Source organism: Lissotriton vulgaris, chromosome 10 (genome assembly GCF_964263255.1).
Source record: "Lissotriton vulgaris chromosome 10, aLisVul1.2, whole genome shotgun sequence".
Taxonomy (NCBI): domain Eukaryota; kingdom Metazoa; phylum Chordata; class Amphibia; order Caudata; family Salamandridae; genus Lissotriton; species Lissotriton vulgaris.
The window spans coordinates 1,157,494,238-1,157,513,325 of record NC_141698.1 but is presented as its reverse complement, the minus strand read 5'-3'; the positions used below and the strand labels follow the sequence as shown (position 1 = coordinate 1,157,513,325).

The following is a 19,088-nucleotide window of genomic DNA, read 5'->3' as shown; positions in this document are numbered from 1 at the left end:
TTAAGACAAACTTAAGACAAAATCCTAACTTCTGTGAATACCAAAAGTAGTAAGTTTAGGATTTTGTCTTAAGTTAGTTCTGTGAATCGGGCCCAAAGAGTTTAGACTGTACCCGAGAGAGTCCAAGGCAAGGTCAAAGAGTTTAGACTGTCTCAGAACGTGTCCAAGACAAGGTCAAAGAGTTTAGACTGTACCTGAGAGTGTGCAGGGCAAGGCCGAAGAGTTTAGACTGTATCTGAGAGAGTCCAAGGCAAGGTGAAAGAGTTTAGACTGTACCTGGGAGAACCAGCCTGTCTAAGGAGACCCCATACAGATAGTCAGGAACGGTCCAGGGTATGTTACAGCTATAACAAAGGATTCTTAAATTAAGGGGGAGCTCTATATAGAGAACTTTTATGTTGAAGAATAGACACTCAGTGGTGGTGAGGTAGGACCCACAGAAATGCCACAACTGTCAGGCATATTTCTTCAGCAGAGTATAGGAAGATCATTTATGGACCTACCTGTCGAAGAGCGGCCGTTCCAGGTCAGTGAAGTAGGACTCGTGTGTGAAGTAGCTTTTCATATGCGTTATGGAGGCGCAGGGCATGTGAGCCGGCCTTATGCAGTAGAATGGATACTCATCCCTGTTCTCCATGATGTTGCATACTTCCTCTTCAGTGTCCAAGTCATAGGCACACTTGGCTTCAATACTATGAGTTGCATTGGTATATTTCACGTTGTGAGCTATATACCTAAAGCCAGTATTTCTTGCCCTCCACAGAGTTGCCACAGCTTCACTTGGGTGGATCAGAAAGAGGGAAATTTTCACTTTTCCTGCCCAGAATAAGGTAAAATGAACATGATACTTTCCGTTATGGAAGTCTGTGATCTTCCCAGAAGCTCCTGCCATGAGATCCGGTGAGTAGATTCTTGCTCGCAGCATGTCACCTCCATATTTCTTCCTGTTCCCCAAGTAGTCGTACATGTCGAGCTGTACCGTCACCTCATCGCCGACACAGTATTTCTCTCTGGGGCTTATGATGGACACCTTGCTCTTTTCAGTGCACGTTGTGTTGTCCAGGTGAGTGAATGTAACTTTGGGCATGAGCTTATCTACTTCACTGAGGATCTTTTTGACTTGTTGCTCAGTTTCATCTGGTCGACCTTTCATCTGGGTGAGGTTTGCTCCCTCTAGGATGTCTATCAGTGGGTTCATCAACATGACCTCCCTGTTTATTCCCAAGTCATCTTGCAAATTTGTTGAAAAGGAAGCTGGGATTGAATCACTTTGGCAAAAATGTCCTAATGTGAGAAACTGAAAAGAAAAGAAAAATGCACAACAAATTATTACAGAAAATGTAATCAAAGAACTGAGACAAGTAGTTTAACTGTTTGGAGGCAGAGTTCGATTGAAGGCGGAGATTGTGACAACATAACGATTCCTGTTTTGTACAATACATTACAAGCCTGAAACGCTTCCACCATGAAGGTGCAGTGGTGTTAATCTGCCTTACACCATGAAAGTGCAGTGGTGTTAGTCGCTCTTACTATTTCAACAAAAGTACTCCCCTGATTACCAAACCACTGTTAAGTGGTCAAGTTTCCTGGAACAATCCCTGAACTACCATTAGGTTTCCCTTTATTCTTGGATCTGGTTACCCCCTGGAAAAGGAAGTAGAAGAACATTTCCCTGTACTACTTTAGATAAGGGCAGATAGCTGCTCCTTATTTATCTTGGACTTATGAATCCAGGGGTAATAATCCCGCCCTGAAGGAGGTCCTGCAAACAAAACAGGTGATGGACCGAATGTGGATCAATGTCACACATTCACCCCAGTCAAAAGATCTGGGCCCAAATCCATCGTTTTTTTGCACTCCACACCACCCTGGGTTAGACAATGGCGATATGCAAATCAGCTCTGACCCTGTGCCCCATGGGAACAGTCCAGTCCGAACTACAAAAGCCATGTCCTTCCCAGAACGGAATCAAGCATCCGAGGACCGGACCGGTTTCGAGGTAACACCTCTCATCAGCCCGGCTAGCTTGACTCCAGTGGTGTGGAGTGCCTGGGACCCACGTCTGAGCATCCCCAGCGCACTTATGGCGGTATTGCAAACAAAACAGGTGATGGACCGAATGTGGATCAATGTCACACATTCACCCCAGTCAAAAGATCTGGGCCCAAATCCATCGTTTTTTTGCACTCCACACCACCCTGGGTTAGACAATGGCGATATGCAAATCAGCTCTGACCCTGTGCCCCATGGGAACAGTCCAGTCCGAACTACAAAAGCCATGTCCTTCCCAGAACGGAATCAAGCATCCGAGGACCGGACCGGTTTCGAGGTAACACCTCTCATCAGCCCGGCTAGCTTGACTCCAGTGGTGTGGAGTGCCTGGGACCCACGTCTGAGCATCCCCAGCGCACTTATGGCGGTATTGCAAACAAAACAGGTGATGGACCGAATGTGGATCAATGTCACACATTCACCCCAGTCAAAAGATCTGGGCCCAAATCCATCGTTTTTTTGCACTCCACACCACCCTGGGTTAGACAATGGCGATATGCAAATCAGCTCTGACCCTGTGCCCCATGGGAACAGTCCAGTCCGAACTACAAAAGCCATGTCCTTCCCAGAACGGAATCAAGCATCCGAGGACCGGACCGGTTTCGAGGTAACACCTCTCATCAGCCCGGCTAGCTTGACTCCAGTGGTGTGGAGTGCCTGGGACCCACGTCTGAGCATCCCCAGCGCACTTATGGCGGTATTGCAAACAAAACAGGTGATGGACCGAATGTGGATCAATGTCACACATTCACCCCAGTCAAAAGATCTGGGCCCAAATCCATCGTTTTTTTGCACTCCACACCACCCTGGGTTAGACAATGGCGATATGCAAATCAGCTCTGACCCTGTGCCCCATGGGAACAGTCCAGTCCGAACTACAAAAGCCATGTCCTTCCCAGAACGGAATCAAGCATCCGAGGACCGGACCGGTTTCGAGGTAACACCTCTCATCAGCCCGGCTAGCTTGACTCCAGTGGTGTGGAGTGCCTGGGACCCACGTCTGAGCATCCCCAGCGCACTTATGGCGGTATTGCAAACAAAACAGGTGATGGACCGAATGTGGATCAATGTCACACATTCACCCCAGTCAAAAGATCTGGGCCCAAATCCATAGTTTTTTTGCACTCCACACCACCCTGGGTTAGACAATGGCGATATGCAAATCAGCTCTGACCCTGTGCCCCATGGGAACAGTCCAGTCCGAACTACAAAAGCCATGTCCTTCCCAGAACGGAACCGAGCATCCGAGGACCGGACCGGTGATGGACCGGTGATCCACATTCGGTCCATCACCTGTTGTGTTTGCATATTCCGCCCTAAGTGCGCTGGGGATGCCCAGACGTGGGTCCCAGACACTCCACACCACTGGAGTCAAGCTAGCCGGGCTGATGAGAGGTGTTACCTCGAAACCGGTCCGGTCCTCGGATGCTTGATTCCGTTCTGGGAAGGACATGGCTTTTGTAGTTCGGACTGGACTGTTCCCATGGGGCACAGGGTCAGAGCTGATTTGCATATCGCCATTGTCTAACCCAGGGTGGTGTGGAGTGCAAAAAAACGATGGATTTGGGCCCAGATCTTTGGACTGGGATGAGTGTGTGACATTGATCCACATTCGGTCCATCACCTGTTGTGTCTGAAGGAGGTCCAGCACCCTTTATGGGGCAACAGCGGACTGAAACATGTTGGCAATAGGGTCTTATGACCATAATATCCCTACCAACCCATTTCTCTGTTTTTATTGTCCCTGACGGATCCAAGAATAAAGGGAAACTGGGATCTGTCTGTGGATTTTTAATCTTTATCCCCCTGGCCAAAAACATCTCATTAAGTGCTCCCTGAAAGATGGTTGAGCCCACCCTGAATTCTAGGCATCAGGGTGTCCCGATGAAGCATGGCACCACTAGGGTGTGTGAGGGAATATAAAACAAAAGGACGTGCCTCCTTCCTCACTCTATAGTCTGTGTTACATTGACAGCTTCACATAGGATTTCCCACTTAATGGTAGTTCAGGGATTGTTCCCGGAAACTTGACCATGTAACAGCGGTTAGGTAATCAGGGGAGTACTTTTGGTGAAATATTGTTACAACACAGGAGGGTGCACTCCGCTCTTGAGTTCCTATCAGCCTGTCACCATGCGAGCAAAATTTCTCGCTTGATTTGTGTATCACGTTAGTCGCTCGTACACCTTGAAGGTGCAGTGGTCTTACTCACTCTTGCACAATGAAGGTGTAGTGGTGATAATCACTTTTACACTGTTGGAATGGGTAAGTACTGTGTCAATGAATACCATGATGTGTGCGCGCCTGACAACGACAATGCCAATAAATGCAATGCCAAGGTATGCCATAACCTGTGCCCGTATGACAATGTCAATGCTCATAAATACAATGTCAATGTGTGTCATAATCTATGTCTGCACAACAGCGATGATACCGGCATAAGCAATGTGAATGCATACCATAATCCATGTACAGATGACAATGTTGTTACCAGTAAAAGCGACGTCAATGTATTTCATGATCTAGGAATGCATAACTAGGTCAATATTGGTAAAAACAATACCAATGTACTCGATGACAGCTGTACACAAGCTATTGAGAATGTTGATAAAAATGACACCGGTGACCGCGATATTATTCTTAGGAGTTCCAGTGAACTCATACCATTGCTGTACGATTAACCCAAAGTGACTGCTGCATCCACCCTGAGTCAGAGATATGGGGTGAGCCAGGCCCTGCGACCCGCACTCACACCTATCGAATAACATGCCACAGGTGGGGTCTCTCTGAACCCAAAGATAAATGCACGCCCAGGGAATACCTTGATCGATCCCACAGATAGATAGTTGCACCACAACAAACAGGACCATGGCAATTGGCCCCTAATAAAAAAAATTGTATAAAGGATGGCGTTCCCCAAAAATACCACAAAGCTAGATGCTACATGTAGATAGAAACACTCAGTCAATCAGAACACGACATGCACACCAGACATAATGATCACTCGTTCCTCATGTTGGACATCTGGGCACATACTCACTGTCCCACAGTAGCTCTCCCCAATGTCAGGAGCCATCTGTGTCTTTATCAGATGCCCAACCTTTTTAATTTGCATCTGTAATACCTTTTGAGAATGTAGAAATCAGTTTGTGGTACTTGGCAAGATGTGTATAAAACCAGTCAAAACATGCTGCAGCCTGTGCACGTAAGAGCGGTGGGGCCAGGTGGTAGGGTAGTTCGGCAGATGATGATGAGGGAAAATTAAATAAATAATTCATTTTCCCTGTTCATCGTCCATTGAAATCCCACCTCCCACCTGGCCGCATATCTCCTAACTGCACGCCCACGGCAGGAAAAAACCTTTGGGCCTCGAGAGACTTTCCTTAGACGCATTCTGTCGAGTCTCGCCTGGTCGCTGCGTTTAACTGGTTTGAAAAACTCTCTTGTCTTTTAATTTCTTTAAGGTAAATTCATATATGAGCAACTGCATCATGAAGGTGCAGTGGTGGTAGTCACTCTTACGCCATGAAGGTGCTGAGGTGTTAGTCGCTCTTACACCATGAAAATGCAGAGGTGTTAGTCACTCTTACTCTATGAAGGTGCACTGGTGTTATTCACTGTCTCACCATGGAAGTGCAGAGGTGTTATTCACTTTTACATCATGAAGATGCGTGGTTAGTCATTCTTACACTATGAAGGTGCAGTGGTGTTAGTCATTCTTACACCATGAAGGTGCAGTGGTGTTAGTCGCTCTTACACCATGAAGGTGCAGTGGTGTTAGTCGCTCTTACACCATGAAGGTGCAGTGGTGTTAGTCACTCTTACACCATGAAGGGAAGTGCCGTGAGCACATAGTGCAACTTTTGGGCATACCTTAAGACCGTATATTCCGGACTGTTAGCACCATTTCAAGCAGTGCTCGGAATCCTTCCAAATTTTGTGCACTCTGTGTTTGGTGGGTTGCCCCTCCTTTTAGGACTTGCTGCAGGGATACTATTTTTGCTCCTACTACTGCGATATGGCAAACCAATTTACCAGCGAAACCCAGTTCTCCATGGAGACAAGTCTTCTGGTGATGAAGTGTCGTGAGCGCATGTCCAAATTTTGGGACTACCTCGTCTATGAGAATTAAATACCACATGGTTTCTGTCATTCAGACCAATTGGGTAAGATTGCATCTTACTTGTTCTACGCTCCCTGCTTTGCGGTGAAGAATGCGTGCTAGACATCTGTTTAACACTCCCATCAGTCATGCCTATGGATATCGATACTCTTCTGTACCCGATAACGACCATGCTCTGTGTTGTCCCCAGAGGCTACCAATCCTGATGACGGCATTCATTGAGATCTCACGGACGCAACATGCTACTGCTGAGGTACGAGATGGATCAACAGGCAGGCAGGTGAACATTGCAGCAGCATCCGATGCTGAAGGCGATGCTTCACATATTTGTGCAGTTAATCTTCTAAACAAGGTATTCCAACTGTCACCGACATCGGTAGACGATCTTTTGTCTACAGAAGTAGATGATTTCATCACCAGACAGTTACCCTGGCTTTGATGCGGCTCACAGTGTACCAGGGAAACTATGAATTTGGCCTCCATATTTTCAAAACAGAACAAAAACTTGGAACTCTTCCTAAAATTGACTTTTTTCTAAATTTGAAAATACATGGCAATTCAATCTGCTTACAGTAGAACTATTCATATAAAAAGGACTTCTTTGAATACTTCCAGGGACACATTGTCACCCTATTTACAACAATTCCGTCTTAGTACCTTGTTATGGAATGGCTTTGGATTTTTCAAGTTCAAGTTCAGAAATTTATATAGCGCACTACTCACCCAGAGGGTCTCAAGGCGCTTGGGGAGGCGGGTGCATTTACTTATTGAATATCCAGGTTTTTAGTTGCTTTCTGAAGGAGAGTGGTTCTGAGTAAGGCGGAGGTGGGTGGGGAGAGAATTCCAGGTCTTGGCCACTAAGTAGGAGAAGAATCTTCCTCCCATGGTGGATCTGTGGATGCGCGGAATTGCGGCAAGGGCTTGATTGGATGATCGTAGTTGGCGGGTGGGGGTGTAGAAGGACACTCTTGTGTTGAGGCATTCGGGTCCTAGGTCATAGAGGGCTTTGTGTGCGTGGGTGAGGAGTCGGAACGTTATTCTCTTGTTGACAGGGAGCCAGTGGAGATCTTTCAGGGGGTCGGAAATGTGAGCATGGCGAGGGATGTCCAGTATGAGTCTGGCTGATGCGTTTTGGATGCGTTGAAGTTTTTTCTGTAGTTTGGCTGTGGTTCCGGCGTACAGGGTGTTTCCGTAATCCAGTCGGCTGGTGACCAGTGCGTGGGTGACCGTCTTTCTTGTTTCAGTGGGGATCCAGCTGAAGACTTTTTTAAGCATGCGTAGGATGTTGAAGCAGGATGATGAGACGCATTGGCTTGTCTGGTCATCGAGAGGGAGGAGTCCAGGATGAAGCCCAGGTTGCGTGCGTGATCTGTTGGTGTGGGTGCGGTTCCCAGGGCTGGTGGCCACCAAGAGTCATCCCAGGCCGAGGGGGATGAGCCTAAGATGAGGACTTCCGTTTTGTCCGAGTTCAGTTTTAAGCGGCTGTTCTTCATCTACTCGGCTACTTCTTTCATCCCTTCGTGTAGGTTGGTTTTGGCGGTGTTCGGGTCTTTGGTGAGGGAGAGGATCAACTGGGTGTCATCTGCGTAGGAGATGATGTTGAGGTTGTGTTGGCGCGCCATGGATGCGAAGGGACTCATGTATACGTTGAAGAGGGTGGGACTGAGTGACGATCCTTGAGGTACGCCGCAGATGACTTCGGTGGCCTCTGATTTGAAGGGGGGGAGGCGGACTCTCTGGGTTCTTCCGGCAAGGAACGATATGATCCATTCCAATGCTTTTCCTTGTATTCCGACGTTGCTGAGTCGTTGTATGAGGGTGCTATGGCAGACTGTGTCAAAGGCTGCGGAGAGGTCAAGTAAGATGAGGGCAACTGTTTCTCCATTGTCCAGTAGTGTTCGGATGTCGTCTGTTGCTGCGATGAGGGCGGTTTCGGTGCTGTGTTTGGCTCGGAAGCCGGATTGTGAAGGGTCGAGGGATTTGTTGGATTCGAGGAAGGCTGCGAGCTGACTATTGACGGCTTTCTCAATGACTTTGGCAGGGAATGGGAGGAGCGAGATGGGGCGGTAGTTCTTAAGTTCGGAGGGGTCTGCCGTGGGTTTCTTCAGAAGGGCGCTGAGTTCGGCATGTTTCCAGATTTCTGGGAAAGGTAGCGGAGTTGAGGGAGCAGTTGATGACGTCTCGGAGATGGGGTGAGATGATGAAGCCTGCTTTGTTGAAAATGTGGTGGGGACATGGGTCGGTTGGCGATCCTGAATGGATGGAGTTCATCAGGCGGATGGTGTCTTCGGTGGTGATTGGGTTCCAGGCGTAAATGTTGTTAGAGGGCGGTGTTGGTTCAGGAAGTGGGTGGAGTGGACAAGTCTTCGGACTGGTTTTCAAAGCTGTTATGTATTTCGGCGATTTTGTTGTGGAAGAATGAGGATAGAGAGTCGCAGAGGTCTTGGGAGGGAGAAATGTCGTTGGTGCCGGCGGTGGGGTTAGTAAATTATTTGAAGATGTTGAATAGTTCCTTGCTGTTTTGGGCATTGTTGTGAGGTCGATCCTTGAATGCTGATTTCTTGGTGGATCGGATTAGTTGGTGGTGCTTGCGGGTGGCGTTCTTGAAGGTGGCTAGGTTATCAGAGGTTGGGTTTTTTCCACAGGTTTTCTCGAGTGTACGGCAGAACTTCTTGGATTTCTTGAGGTCATCGTTGAACCAGGGGGCTTTTTTGCTACCTTGCTTGATTAGATGGTTTTTCAAGGGTGCAAGTGCGTCGGCGCTATGGGTGATCCATTGGGTGAGGTTAGTGGCTGCTTGGTTTGGGTCCGATGATTTAGTGGGGGGGTTTTGGTGAAGCGATGTGAGGAGTTGTTTGGTGGTGATTTTGTTCCAATTTCTTCACGGAATAGGTTGTGGGGGGTTGTGGGTCGTGGACTTTTTGTAGTTGAAGTGAACGCAGCTGTGGTCCGTCCAATGGAGAGCTGTGGTGTGATCGAAGGAGATGTGCTTGCTGGAGGTGAAGATAGGGTCGAGCGTGTGTCCAGCGTAGTGGGTGGGGGTGTCTACAAGTTGTTTGAGTCCTAGATTGGCCAGGTTATCCAGAAGGGTGGTGGTGTTGTTGTCGTTTTTCTTTTCCAGGTGGAAGTTGAGGTCTCCCAGTAGAATGTAATTCTCGGAAGGGAGGGCATGTGGGCTGATGAAGTCAGCGATGTCTTCGCTGAATTGTGTGTGGGGCCCTGGTGGTCTGAATGAAAAAACTGCTTTAAAATGCACAGTCCCTTTGCATTACATGTTTAGAAAAAGTTTTTAGTATGCTTTTATGAATGTTTTTAGCAACATGTGGTACTCAATTTAATGTTTAGCATTTCATGTTTAGCATTTAGTACAATCCTTTATTCGAAAATGGAGTGGGTGTTGTATTCCGCTTTAGGTGTCCATATATATGTTTTCCCGATAAATGTCCCTATATTGGCACAATTGGCAAGACCCTAATATAGGCATAAGATCCCAGTCCTTATTTAGGCATTAGCCATACTATCCAAATACAGGCATGGTCACCTACATCCACCCCAACGTCGCAATGAGTTCTTAGAAACCGGCCCCTAAGCTGTTGGGAGTTTCCCTAGCCTAGGATTATTGATTTCTCCAAAAACTCATTTATTATGCATGAACCGCTGTACCCTAAGGGTTCGTTCCTGGCATCTTCCTCTGCCCGACTTTACATTAATGCTAACATTCCTAGCCACCTACCAGGTATAAATATACCTCCCATGCAAGTAAGGAGGAGACCTCGGCTTAGAAGAACCCATGTCCCTGCCTGACGCACTGACCAGACGCTGTCATCCCTGCTCACAGAGAATCCAGCTTCCAGTGTTCTGACTCCCTTCGCGGGGTGTTAGAGTTCGAGACCCGGAAAGAGATTCCCACCTCGCTCATTCTAAGGTATGGAGCTGACTAGAACCTAGAGGAGCTCTTGGCATACAAACTTAGCATAACTAAACTATTGCATACAGCGCCTACTTCTTATCTTGTCCTACACTTAGGTACACTGGGGTAGAACTAGTTAGAGAACTCATCGAATGAGTACCCGCATTTTAGCCTGTGTGTTTTTGTACATGAATATATGTGTCATAGCTAAAAGATAATTCTAGCGCAGTATTATTTCTTTCTACTGCTCATGCTGTACATAATATATCTTGCAAACTGTCTTACGATTGTAACAGCTCATATCTCTTACACGAGAAATAAGACTGTTCAATAAATCCTTTTAATTGAAACACCCGTCTACTCTTTCTGTGTAACTCTGCAGAAACTAAGCATTTACGATTAGCTGAGTAAAACTGTTATCTATTGTTTCCACAATTCTGAAAGTTTTTTTGTTCTAAAGAGAAACAAAGTTGTCATGTTTATGCGGTTGCCAGAAACTACTCCCTTCTTGTTTACAAGGAATTTGTGGCCTCCGAGTTAGCTGGCACACAAAGTAATTAGGTTTAATATACTTGATAGGAGCATACTGTCCTCAGTCCTAGGCCAAGCCTATGGTGTATATTATTCCAATGCGTAGAGCCTATTAGGGAAATAGGAACGACACTACAACATGATTGACAGATCATTCATCCAATGCCAAGAGCAGACTAAAAGCTACAGAGGGGTGACACATTGCCACACTGTATATCTGCTTGGCCATGGGAGGAGTCAATGCGTTATTGACACTTCAACTAGCCAATAGCTAACGATGTCTGAACCACAGCCCATTTCTTTAGTTGATATTTCGTTTAAAGTGATTTTTTGAGATTACATTAGCCTCAAGAGAAAGACCTGAAGGGAATAAGAGGGTGAATCAGAATAGCCAAAATGACTGTCCGTCTGTAGTATTTACTCTCAGGGGGTCTTCAGATTTCCTAAGATGGAGCCCCCGGGTCATCCCGGTGGCGAAGGACATTAAAAAAAATATAGTAGCCCCACATCCTTGAAAAAAAACTTCCTAGGTGTGGTGGGCATTAAGTTCTTTTGCTTTTAATAACAAGCTCCATCTTTGGGGGAGCGGGGGATGTTTTTGAGAAACAGAAAAGCTGCAAAGATTTCGTCAACATCCACCAAATGTTTTTTAACTTGACAGGACCCGCCAAGGCAGCCAGAGGCTGTTTCTAAATGTGGCAGACAGCACTCTGTCAGGGCAGTGGGTGTAATGCCCCCCCCACCCTGCCTGACAGAGCCCTGTCCACCGAACCCTACATCTGGGCTTTACTTGACAGTCTTAGAGTTCAGTCTAGTGAAGTAATGAGGCGATACTTTTCCATGTGTACTTTATTTCCATTTTTAGGTGTGGTTTAGAGACAGCTTCGATGTTTCAAAAGACTTTATACACACAAAACATAGACATAAATATTGACATAAAAAGGAAAAAATAAAATATAAAATATGCAGAGAAATGGGATTAGGTTCAGAATACAAGGCGGCGGCGAGCAGTGGCACCATTGATTAGGTTCAGGATATAAGGCGGTGGCGAGCAGTGGCACCATTGATTAGGCTCAGAATACAAGGAGGTGGCGAGCAGTGGGAACCATTGATTAGGTTCAGGATACAAGGCGGTGGCGAGCAGTGGCACCATTGATTAGGTTCAGGATATAAGGCGGTGGCGAGCAGTGGCACCATTGATTAGGTTCAGGATATAAGGCGGTGGCGAGCAGTGGCACCATTGATTAGGTTCAGAATACAAGGAGGTGGCGAGCAGTGGGCACCATTGATTAGGTTCAGGATACAAGGCAGTGGCGAGCAGTGGGCACCATTGATTAGGTTCAGGATACAAGGCGGTGGCGAGCACTGGCACCATTGATTATGTTCAGAATGCAAGGTGGTGGTGAGGGGTGACACCATTGAGAGCCCTGGTGAAGGCTTCACCGCGTGCTTCATCTCTGGCTGGCGGTGTCACTGCCAGTGAGAGTCATGCCACCCTCTTTTTGGGCTGCTCCAGGCCATCTGTGGTGTCCGCCCCAGTGAAAGCTGACCCCACTCTTTCAGACTGAGCATCAACTTATAGGTTTTTGACTACAGAGGGTGTTCTCGGAGCCCTCTCCAAGGGTTCCAATATCACCTTATTATAGGGTAAAAATCTGATTCTAGCTAAATTGAGCCACAAATATACCAATTTATTTCTTTTGGTTGGAGAAGTGTGGCTCAATGGTTAGAGCGGCAGACCCTGATGCAGAGGTCTAGCCCGGGACCAGGGTTCAATTCCCCGCCTCGGCAGGTCTTGGGCTCAAAATTCCACAGACCTGATAATTCTTGCCTCGGTGCCTGTTCCAATCATGGAGTCCCACTCTGCAACTCTGGGCAATAGCTTGCTTAATCTCCACAACGGCCCCCACAACGCTAAGGATGCCTGGCCTCCACCTTGGGGGTGCCCAGGAGTGGACGCCTCACAGGGAAAGCCAGGATGGGTTCCACAGCGGTATTCGTACAAGCGCCTTTAGACCCTTGCGGGTGAGAAGTGCGCTATACAAGTATCAATTTACATTTTACAATTATAGCATGTAAACATTACAACTCATTCCATCTGATTTAGACAGCTTTAAGGAAAGCATAGTTCAGTTTGGGGTCCAGGCTTTAAAGAAAGCCACAGCTCCCTGAAGGGGCTCTAGAGCAATGGCTGAAACATGTCGACTAAGGATTGTGAGAATAAATTACAGTCCTAAAACATCCTATTGAAATTATTTTTTGTCACTTTTTTTTATCTTCCCATTGGCAATCCGTGCCGTAGGATTCTTGGTTGTACTATAGGTAATTTGAGTACTTTCAGTTGGGTGGATCACCGTGTTTATCCAAACACTATAAAAACCCCTTCCGCATAAGAGCTCCCATTGCTGGGGCCGGCCCAGACTACTGTCAAGTAATGGTGAGGAACGCCACTCACGCGAGGGACGCGCTTGGAGCTGAAAGTGGGCCATCATTGTCCACCCCACATGACCGCAAAGGTCATAATCTCTATTTTTGAAGATTTGTTGTTAGAGCTCCAGTGAACGCCCTGACCCTCTCCCTGAAGCAGCAGACTGTCAGTGGTTCTAGCGCCTCGGAGAGCCCCACCAGGGGGCAGGTGTGTGTGTGCTGTCTGTATAAGATTTGTAATGAAGCATATCCTGCCAGTCCAAAATATTATACCTAAATATATTTTTTAAACATTTCAGTGTGTGAACTGTTGGAGAAATAAATATATTCCTCCAACTTTGTGTCCGCCTCAAGGTGGCCTCAAGGTGGCATTATTCTCAAGTAAAGATGGATCCTTATGATGGATAAGCAAGTGTTGTATTATAATTGCATTTATATAGTGCTTCCTACCCCTGAAGAGCCTTTTCTGTCAGTGGCACACTACTCCGGAACACATAATGGCTTAGTAGTGAATTAGTATAGTGAAAATATGAAAGTATTTTGAGTGGTGAATATGTTAGCTAGATATTTGGATTGAGAAGGATAGTGGAGGGATAGAAGAGGGAAAAAGGTTTGCACTCATATAGCGCTTGCTACCCCTAATGAGGCGTTGAAGTGCTTTTTCGGCGAGTAGCACGCTACTCCAGAAACCATAAAGGATTATTAGTGATTATGTATAGTGAAATATTATAGTGATGTGAGTGGTGGACATATTAGTCAGTATTTGGATTGCGAAGGTGTGGTACCCTGCTCGCTTCACGGTCTAGTCCTTTCGCTGTGTTCTGTACTCTGCTGCTCGGCCAGTGTAAGTCGTGTCACAGAATGTACCCTGTGTGAGTGGATTGTCAGTTGCTGTATGTGGGCTGAGCAGCAGGGATGCTGCTTCCAGTGGGGCTGAGTTTTCTGATACTACTTTCAATACTACTACAACCATCCTATCCTCAAATGTTCCTGTCCTGATTGATCTTAAGAATAAAACTTCAATTTGGATGCAACTACTTCTCAGGTCGCCTCCTTTCTTGCATTCCGCGCTGGCAACGAGGGCGGGATAAGGGCTCACTTGAGACAAAAGGACATTACTGAAATTAAAGAGGAGTCTTCATTACTACAAAAGATAGCAGAGACAATAAGTGCACTATTTGAAGCCTGCGTAGAAGTCATGTCGCTGGGAGCCCTACAGTGTCTGTCCCATCCCACTGCCTCCGCCCAGGGCATTTCCAGTAAGCACTGGTACTGGTCGTACTGTTTTAAACGAGCCTGCAGCAGACCGGAGCTTATTTTAAATGTATACCAGGATTCGTTGCTGTGAACCGTCTTGCTTGTTCTGGGGGTGAGTTTACAATCGCCTTCCTGTCTCTGTGAAGGATTTTCAACAGCCAATGAGCTGCAGCCTTACATTCAAAAGGGACAGCTGCTGTGACCCTTCCGCCTGCTCGCCGCCTCCAGTACTGTGGAAGAGGTGTGGCTCCGCGGCCAGGGTGACTGACGTCGGACGCTGGGGATCACGGTTCGATCCCCGGCACTGGTGGCAGGGGTCTGCCCAGCACCATGTGACTCTGGGCAATAGCTTGCTTAATCTTCCCGACGGCCCCCAGCGCCGGGAAACCGACGGGTAGCTGTGCGCTTTACAAATATAGGATTATTATTACTGCCCCAAACCTGCTCAACATTGTTATGTTATATTAGTTTATTTTTATATAGCGCTAAATCACCGACAGGTCTCTAAGCGTTCAGAGAGAGAGTGGCCAAGGTCCAGATGGAGGTAACATAAATAGCAAAAGGAGGGTAAAGGATAGTTAAACAGTGTTCAAGGCCTCCTTCAATAAAAAACATTGTGCTGCTGGAGGGACTATGATATTCCTGTTGGGATCTTTTTAGGAACTTTTGGGCGTACTGTTTTCATTTTGTAGAAGCTCTACAGTGAGTATTGGATGTGGCTTGTGCGTGTTTGTGCATGCCTGCTGCTGCACGTACCTTGGTGCGACATTTGAAGTGAGCGTGAACCTCTGAGCCCCAGCACTCCTCATTCTATTGACTCGAGGGATTGTACGTGAGGAGTATGATGTCGTTGGAGGGAGACAGCATCAACCTCCGCCTTCTGCAGAAAACCACCTATCAGGGCGCACTGGAGGCCATTTGAACTGATTGGTTAAAATTGTGTTTGTTTCAATGGTGAGCACGACGTTCCGCCCATATTTTGCACTAATACGAACAAGTGAGGCAAACGACTTTGTGTTATGCGCACACAAGTTCAAGTGATTGCCATTTCTCTGTACAGTGGTTGTGGAGCAAAGCGGTTAACCTCTTCGGTGCTCAGGACGGCCTCCGGCATCATGGTGGGCATGTGCTAAGGACGGCCAGGGGCCGTCCGAATCCCACCCACTTATTAATTCCCCCTAACAGCGCCAAAGGGGTTAAACACCTTCTGAAGTTTGTCCATGGGTATGTTGGAAGTGCACAGTGATGGTAGACAATTGACCCTTCACACTCTGATGCGCTCAGCTGGTTTTGAGGCTCAAGCGTACACACTGCGCAAGACTATGGGAATTTCATGAACAACTTTTCAACGGATTTGCTGTCTGTGACATGTTATGGTTGTGCTTTGAGGACGTTGGCAACACACAATAGAATACTCGGGTACTAGGTTCGGGTATCAGTATAATTTTTCTTATTTTTCCCTGCCAAGTTTGTTACATATGAATTTAGGACCCTAGTGTAATTTTCCTGATTAATGCCCATATATAGGTATAAATCATCCTGTCCTTATATAGGCATAGAAATCATAACCATATTTAGATTTAGCCTATGCAGTCCAAATACGGTAGGGCTACTTCCACTAGTTCCGAAAATCCACAACGATTTCTTGGAAAAACCTGCCTTCAGCAGTCAGGGACTTCCCCTCACTTGAATATTAATTTATCCAAGAAATCAGGGAGTTTTCAAAGAACTGAGTATTTAATGACGTTATAATGTCCAACGGTACGTCAAACTCGCCACCTTCAAGGTATAAATATGCCCACATTTCCCAGGCAAACACACGGTGGTTCGGAGCAGTTAGACTATCTACTTGCCCGACACATCACCCCACAGCAAGTGCCGAAGGAAGCCGACCCTCCAGCAGACGCACTGAGAGAGACGCTGTCTTTTCTCCTGCCGAGAAATCCAGTTCCAGTGTTTCCAGGCCACCCTTGCGGGTTGCTGGGAAATCGAGTCCTGAGAGAGAGATACAAGACCTCCTTCTTCTAAACCAAGGTACGGAGCTGATTAGACCCTTAGAGAATTCTTGGAGAGATTCTTGGCAAAGAATACCAAGCTTAAGCTACAAATAACTCACTTCTTCCCTTGTACTAGACCTATGCTAGGTACACCGGGGTAGGCGTATTTTAGAAGCACCAGTTGAGTACTTTTAGTCACTATTTATGAATGTATGTATTTTATGTTATTTTATATGGCTTAGAAACCATACCATGCTTTTACAGTATTATTTAATAATACTCTTCATACTGTACCCATTGTACTTAGCAACCAGTATTACGATTGTAGCAGTTCATTTCCTCTGCATGAGAAAGAAGACTGTTCAAATGTTAAATGTTAAATGTTGTATACTTGTAAAGCGCACAGCTGCCCCAGCAAAGGGGCGTCCCGGCGCTGTATACCGCTGGGGAACCCGTCCTGGCGTTCCCTGTGGGATGATCCCTACTGGGAATCCCCAAGGTGGAGCCAGGCATCCCCGGCGTTGATGGGGCCATTGTGGAGATTAGGCAAGCTAATGCCCAGAGTTGCCGAGTGGGACCCCAGGTTAGAGTAGGCACCGAGGCGAGAATTGTTGAGTCCGCTGACCCTGGTCCACGACCCTGCCGCTTCAGGAATTGAACCCTGGTCCCGGGCTGACTTCTGCTCCCGGGTCTGCCACCTCTAACCAGTGAGCCACACCACTCCACAATAAATACTTTTATTGAAAACGCCTGTCTCTCTATTTCTCTGCAACTCTGGTGAAACGAAGCATTCACGATTGACTGAGTGAAATAGTTGTCTATTGTTTCCACGACTCTAGAGATACGTTTCTTATCCTGGGGAAACAAAGTTGTCATGTTTATGCGGTTCTCAGAAACTAATCCCTTCTTGTGAATTTGAGAAAGTTTCTAGTGATCTCTGAGCTAGCTGGCACACACAATTAAGTCTAATATATTCGATAGAGACCTAGTTGACCTCAGTCATATGTCTAAACTATAGTATATGTCATTCCAATGCGCAGAGCCTATTGGGAATATAGGAACTACACTACAAGTTTATTGATTTATTGTATTTAATTATATTTCCGAATTCATTTGATTGGGTATGGCTTAGCAGAATTTTGTTCCGGTATTTGTTTGTAAGCATTTGATGAGATGCAGCATGTATTGACTTGGCCATGTTGTTCCTAATGTTAATATTCTGCACTTACTTTTACCAGGGCTGGGATTGCTTATTCATTGCTTCCTAAACTTTCCTTCTTTTATTGAGACGCCAAGTCTTCCTTGAATTTAGTTTATGAGCTGAAACTATTCTCTAATTGACTGGTGCTTAGTGTGACATTTGAAGCTCATACTACTGATGGATTAGTAGTGAATTAGTATAGTGAAAATATGAAAGTAATTTGAGTGGTGGACATGCTAGTCAGTTATTTGGAGTAAGAAGGATAGTGGATGGATGGAAGGAAAAAGGTTTTCATTTATATAGTGCTTACTACCCCATATGAATCATCAAAGCACTTGTCCTGCTAGTAGAACGCTACTCCGGAACCCAGAATGGATTTGTAGTGAATAAGTACAGTGAAAATATGAAAATAATTAGAGTGGTGGATATGTTAGTTAGTGCCGACCACGTGCCATGCCGTTGCCACAAAGAAGTGTAGGGCCAAGCGCTTTTTTTGCTGAAAGGAGCTCTTCATGGGCGAAATTGTTTTGCATTGGAAAGTAACGGCCTCATTCATGGGGTTTTCTGCGCTGCCCTACATCAAAGTGAGAGGGCAGGAACCGCTGTATTCATCTAATACTGTGCATTGCTTTTCTTTCCCCCAGCGCTGGTGCCATCTCTGCAGCCGAGCACCAACGCAGGCTGCCTTGCACGGTGGTACACCGGTGCCTGCGTGGTGGGCTGGATTGTTTTTGTGAAGGGAGTCAAGTCAAGTCAAGTCATAAAATTTGTATAGCGCACTACATACCCAGAGGGTTTCAAGGCGCTTAGGAAGGGGAGGAGGATTATTTGTCAAATATCCACGTTTTAAGCTGCTTTCTGAACGCTAGGTGGTTCTGGGTGAGGCGAAGGTAGGCGGGGAGTGAGTTCCATGTTTTAGCAGCCAGGTATGAAAAGGATCTGCCACCCATGGTGGTCTTGTTGATGCGAGGTACAGTGGCGAGGGCTTGGTTGGAAGAACGTAGTTGGCGGGAGGGGGTGTAGAAGGACAGTCGAGAGTTGAGGCAATCTGGTCCGATGTCGTAGTGTGATTTGTGTGCGTGGGTGAGCAGTCGGAAAGTGATCCTCTTATGGACGGGTAGCCAGTGGAGGTCTTTAAGGTGACCAGAGATGTGTTCGTTGCATGGGATGTCTAATATGAGCCTGGCTGAGGCGTTTTGGATTCGTTGGAGTTTCTTTTGGAGTTTAGCGGTGGTACCTGCGTAGAGGGTGTTTCCGTAGTCCAGTCGGCTCGTGACCAGAGCGTGGGTGACTGTTTTCCTTGTTTCGGAGGGGATCCAGCGAAATGTTTTTCTGAGCATGCGAAGAATGTTGAAGCAGGAAGAGGATACGGCGCTGACTTGTCTGTTCATTGAGAGTGAAGAATCCAGGATGACGCCAAGGTTCCGTGCGTGGTCTGTCGGGATGGGTGCTTTTCCGAGGGCTTCCGGCCACCAGGAGTCATCCCAAGCAGAGGGGGATGTGCCTAGGATGAGGACTTCTGTTTTGTCTGAGTTCAGTTTCAGACGGCTTTGTTTCATCCATTCGGCAACTTCTTTCATTCCTTCGTGT

General features: G+C 46.7%; 1 protein-coding gene across 2 annotated transcripts in view; it reads right to left on the bottom strand.

Moving 5' to 3' along the window:
- Positions 1 to 19,088, bottom strand: part of LOC147689507 (NXPE family member 4-like) — a 361,120-nt gene that overhangs the window by 222,915 nt on the left and 119,117 nt on the right. For both annotated transcript variants that reach the window (XM_086942264.1, XM_086942265.1), the window contains one exon: positions 504 to 1,297. In XM_086942264.1, the coding sequence (XP_086798390.1) occupies positions 504 to 1,297 (794 nt within the window). The remainder of the gene's footprint in view (positions 1 to 503; positions 1,298 to 19,088) is intronic.